General features: G+C 55.2%; 1 protein-coding gene across 2 annotated transcripts in view; it reads right to left on the bottom strand.

Moving 5' to 3' along the window:
- The window catches only part of cdk16 (cyclin-dependent kinase 16), a 369477-nt gene that overhangs the window by 364133 nt on the left and 344 nt on the right, over positions 1–5000 (bottom strand). The window contains exon 1 of one of the 2 annotated variants that reach the window (XM_041181484.1): positions 4460–4557. The exons of the other annotated variant lie outside the window; for it this stretch is intronic. Within the exon in view, the coding sequence (XP_041037418.1) occupies positions 4460–4483 (24 nt within the window). The 5' untranslated portion in view covers positions 4484–4557. Of the gene's footprint in view, positions 1–4459; positions 4558–5000 lie in introns of those variants that run through there. 2 annotated transcript variants of the gene reach the window in all.

Below are 5000 nucleotides of genomic sequence, written 5' to 3'. Positions count from 1 at the left end.
AGAGAGAGAGAGAGGCAGACAGGGGCAGAGAGAGAGAGAGGCAGACAGGGGCAGAGAGAGAGAGAGAGAGAGGTAGACAGGGGCAGAGAGAGAGAGAGAGAGAGAGGCAGACAGGGGCAGAGAGAGAGAGAGAGAGAGAGGCAGACAGGGGCAGAGAGAGAGAGAGAGAGAGAGGCAGACAGGGGCAGAGAGAGAGAGAGAGGCAGACAGGGGCAGAGAGAGAGAGAGAGAGGCAGACAGGGGCAGAGAGAGAGAGAGAGAGAGGCAGACAGGGGCAGAGAGAGAGAGGCAGACAGGGGCAGAGAGAGAGAGAGAGAGGCAGACAGGGGCAGAGAGAGAGAGAGAGAGAGAGAGAGGCAGACGGGGGCAGAGAGAGAGAGAGAGAGGCAGACGGGGGCAGAGAGAGAGAGAGAGAGAGAGGCAGACGGGGGCAGAGAGAGAGAGAGAGAGAGAGGCAGACGGGGGCAGAGAGAGAGAGAGAGAGAGAGGCAGACGGGGGCAGAGAGAGAGAGAGAGAGAGAGAGGCAGACGGGGGCAGAGAGAGAGAGAGAGAGAGAGGCAGACGGGGGCAGAGAGAGAGAGAGAGAGAGAGAGGCAGACGGGGGCAGAGAGAGGCAGACGGGGGCAGAGAGAGGCAGACGGGGGCAGAGAGGGGGGGGGAGGGGCCGAGAGGGGGGGGGAGGGGCCGAGAGGGGGGGGAGGGGCCGAGAGGGGGGGGAGGGGCCGAGAGGCAGAGAGGGGGAGGGGCCGAGAGGCAGAGAGGGGGAGGGGCCGAGAGGCAGAGAGGGGGAGGGGCCGAGAGGCAGAGAGGGGGAGGGGCCGAGAGGCAGAGAGGGGGAGGGGCCGAGAGGCAGAGAGGGGGAGGGGCCGAGAGGCAGAGAGGGGGAGGGGCCGAGAGGCAGAGAGGGGGAGGGGCCGAGAGGCAGAGAGGGGGAGGGGCCGAGAGGCAGAGAGGGGGAGGGGCCGAGAGGCAGAGAGGGGGAGGGGCCGAGAGGCAGAGAGGGGGAGGGGCCGAGAGGCAGAGAGGGGGAGGGGCCGAGAGAGAAAAAGAGAGGCAGAGAGAGAAAAAGAGAGGCAGAGAGAGAAAAAGAGAGGCAGAGAGAGAAAAAGAGAGGCAGAGAGAGAGAGAGAGAAAAAGAGAGGCAGAGAGAGAGAGAGAGAAAAAGAGAGGCAGAGAGAGAGAGAGAGAAAAAGAGGGAAAGAGAGAGAGAGAGATGCACAGAGAGAGAGAGATGCACAGAGAGAGAGAGATGCACAGAGAGAGAGAGATGCACAGAGAGAGAGAGATGCACAGAGAGAGAGAGATGCACAGAGAGAGAGAGATGCACAGAGAGAGAGAGATGCACAGAGAGAGAGAGATGCACAGAGAGAGAGAGATGCACAGAGAGAGAGAGATGCACAGAGAGAGAGAGATGCACAGAGAGAGAGATGCACAGAGAGAGAGAGATGCACAGAGAGAGAGAGATGCACAGAGAGAGAGAGATGCACAGAGAGAGAGAGATGCACAGAGAGAGAGAGATGCACAGAGAGAGAGAGATGCACAGAGAGAGAGAGATGCACAGAGAGAGAGAGATGCACAGAGAGAGAGAGATGCACAGAGAGAGAGAGATGCACAGAGAGAGAGAGATGCACAGAGAGAGATGCACAGAGAGAGAGAGATGCACAGAGAGAGAGAGATGCACAGAGAGAGAGAGATGCACAGAGAGAGAGAGATGCACAGAGAGAGAGAGATGCACAGAGAGAGAGAGATGCACAGAGAGAGAGAGATGCACAGAGAGAGAGAGATGCACAGAGAGAGAGATGCACAGAGAGAGAGATGCACAGAGAGAGAGATGCACAGAGAGAGAGATGCACAGAGAGAGAGATGCACAGAGAGAGAGATGCACAGAGAGAGAGATGCACAGAGAGAGATGCACAGAGAGAGAGATGCACAGAGAGAGAGATGCACAGAGAGAGAGATGCACAGAGAGAGAGATGCACAGAGAGAGAGATGCACAGAGAGAGAGAGGGAGACAGACACGCAGAGAGAGAGTTTTAGGAGGGTATTTCAGAACCCAGGGCCCCAGGCAGCTGAAGGCACAGCCGCCAATGGTGGGGCAATGGGAATTGGAGGGGTGGGGGAGGATGGTCAAGTGGCTGCAATTGAAGGAGTGCAGAGGGTTGTTGGACTGGAGGAGATTACAGAATCAGTGAGCAGGAAGGAGGAGGAGGAGGAACACCAAAAATGAGAATTTTGAAAGAGGCATTCCCTGTCTGGGAGTCAGTGTTGGTCAGCAAGCACAGAGGGTGATGGGCCAAGGGGACTTGATGCGAGTTAGGACGCAGGGAGGCAGAGTTTTGGATGAGCTGAAGTTCACAGACAGTCGGCTGGCGAGGGATGCTCTCTCATCTTGCTTTCTCCAGCTCTTGTTCTCGGATTCACCCGTGTCAAACACAGAAAAGGGGCTGGTGCCACCCTTTCAGGTCACTTCGTGGTCCGAGGACAAAAGAACAGTCATTGGCTGCTTGGACTTCTCCTCCCAAATCTTATCCTTCTCCCTCTCCCAGTTCACAGATCAGCAGAGGGACAGCATTCTGCCCAGACAGACATTGCAAACCGACACACAGGCGGCACACAAGGGGAGGCTGATTCACTAGCCAGGCTGGGCTATAGATGCAGGCTAACATCCTATGGCAGAGAGAGGGGGCCATGCATTTCAGTGGTCCCGGTTTTAACTCGGAGCGGACCAGACAGCGAGGCTCGAATTCAAAAGCAGCCCTCGCCTCCTCAGCTGCACCGTCCCCTTGGCTCCAGTCTGCAAGGGCTCCTTGAATCGCATGACTCTCTCCCACCTCCCCTCCTGCTTTGTTTGCAAACAGGGAGCCGTGCGGCAATAAAGGTGGCACCTTCTGCCGATTCCCACCGGCCCCTCGTGCAATCTTCAAACTCAGATTCCAAACACAGAACGAGGAGGATTTCAGAACATCAACTCACCAAAAAGGAACTCTGATCCTTTCAGGGAATTTCAGTCCCCTTTGGAAAGACGGGGGAGAGAGAGAGCTCATTACAGAACTGAAGACCTGCCTTCAAACTTCACCAATTCGGCAGCGAAAGGCGGGGTGGGGGGGGGGGCCTTGCTCGAAAAGGGACATTGCTTTCACGGGGGTGGGAGAGGTAGGGAGAATAGCACACATCGTTCTCAGCAACGCGCTGAGAGTCCATGCAACTTGCATTGTGCATTCACCAACAAACAGTGGGAAGGCAGGGTGAGTGGGGGAGTCACTGACATTTTCACTGCACCACCTATATCTGTTTTCAAGAGCAAAACAAAACACCCTCTTTATAAAAAAAGAGACCGCATTCTAAATTCAATTCCCCTACAATAAGCTACAAAGCTGGACAGCTGTAAAAGTCACCGTGATTATATATATATATTTTTTTTTTAAAAAGACAATCCCTCCCCCTTTAAGAGAGCCCTCAACGGCTGCACACATTAGGAAACCGGAGCTGTCACAATGTCAACAGTTAAAGGTGGCAGGACAGGTTAATAAAGCCTACAGTATCCTAGGCTTTACTAATAGGGCCAAGGAGTACAAGAGCAAGGAGGTCATGTTGAACTTGTAGAAGACACTCACCCAGCCTCAGCTGGAGTACTGTGTCCAGTTCTGGGCGCCACATTTTAGGAATGATGTGAAGGTATTAAAGAGACAGTGCAGAAAAGATTCAGGAGAACGGTTCCAGGGACGAGGATGAGGAACTTCAGTTACGAGGATAGACTGGAGAAGTCGGGACTGTTCCTCCTTGGAGAGGAGATCTGACAGAGGTGTTCAAAGTCACGAGGGGCTCTGGGACGGAGTAGATCGGGAGGAACTGTTCCCATTGGCAGAGGGGTCGAGAACCAGAGGGACACAGATTTGAGGCAATGGAGACACAGGGAGAAACTTTTTCACGCGGTGAGTGGTTTGTGGGGGGCCGGTGTCTGGGATGCACTAAGAGTGTGGTGGAAGCAGGGTCAATCGAGACTTCCCGGAGCGAATGAGACGGTTGCCTGAAAGAGGGAAGAATGCGCAGGGTGACGGTGGGGGGGGTGGTGGGGGGGATGAAGGCATTGGGTGAGCCGCTCCTTCGGAGAGCCGGGACGGGCACGATGGGCTGAATGGGCTCCTCCTGCACCGTAACGATTCCGCGATGATATATACATTAAAAAAAAGACAAATAAAAGACAATCCCTTCCCCTTTAAGAGAGCCCCCCCCCACAACGCCTGCGCACTGGAGAAGCTGGAGCTGCTGCTATGTCAACAATGAAGAGCCTTTCAGCACAGTACAGCTTGAAATGGAACACACACATTGCTCAGCATTAGATTTAAAGCACACACACACACACACACACAGTCACAAAAAAAGCAGGCACATTGAACAGTGGACAAAGCAGAGGGGAGGGAAGGGGAAAACATAAACCAGAATGTGTTGTTTTGTTACCTGCCAAAATAACGAGAGCACCATGGGCTGCAATCTCCTGATTGCTCCTGAGCTTGGAGTTGGAAGGGAAGGGAGGGAGGGTTAAGAGGGAGGGGGTTGTGTGTGTGTGTGTGTGTGTGTGTGTGTATGTATGGGGGGGCGGGGGGAATGGACTTGCTGGTCAGGCTGTCTCCCAGTAATCCACAGACATTGTCACTGCTGCACCTCCTGCACTCACACAGACACAGACAGACAGACAGAGGGAGAGAGCCTGTAACTGGCTGCAAGGAGGGAGGGAGAGAGAGAGAGGAGGGAGGGAGAGAGAGAGAGGAGGGAGGGAGAGAGAGAGAGAGGTGGGCGGGGAGGTGGTGGCTGCAAGGAGGGAGAGAGAGAGAGAGAGGGGGGTGGTGGCTGCAAGGAGGAGGGAGAGAGAGGGGGTGGCTGCAAGGAGAGAGAGAGAGAGAGGGGGGTGGTGGCTGCAAGGAGGAGGGAGAGAGAGGGGGTGGCTGCAAGGAGGAGGGAGAGAGAGAGAGAGAGAGGGGGTGGCTGCAAGGAGGAGGGA

Source organism: Carcharodon carcharias (assembly GCF_017639515.1).
Source record: "Carcharodon carcharias isolate sCarCar2 chromosome 35 unlocalized genomic scaffold, sCarCar2.pri SUPER_35_unloc_6, whole genome shotgun sequence".
Lineage (NCBI taxonomy): Eukaryota > Metazoa > Chordata > Chondrichthyes > Lamniformes > Lamnidae > Carcharodon > Carcharodon carcharias.
Note: the sequence above shows the minus strand (reverse complement) of the source record. Positions and strands in the feature narration are given on the sequence as shown.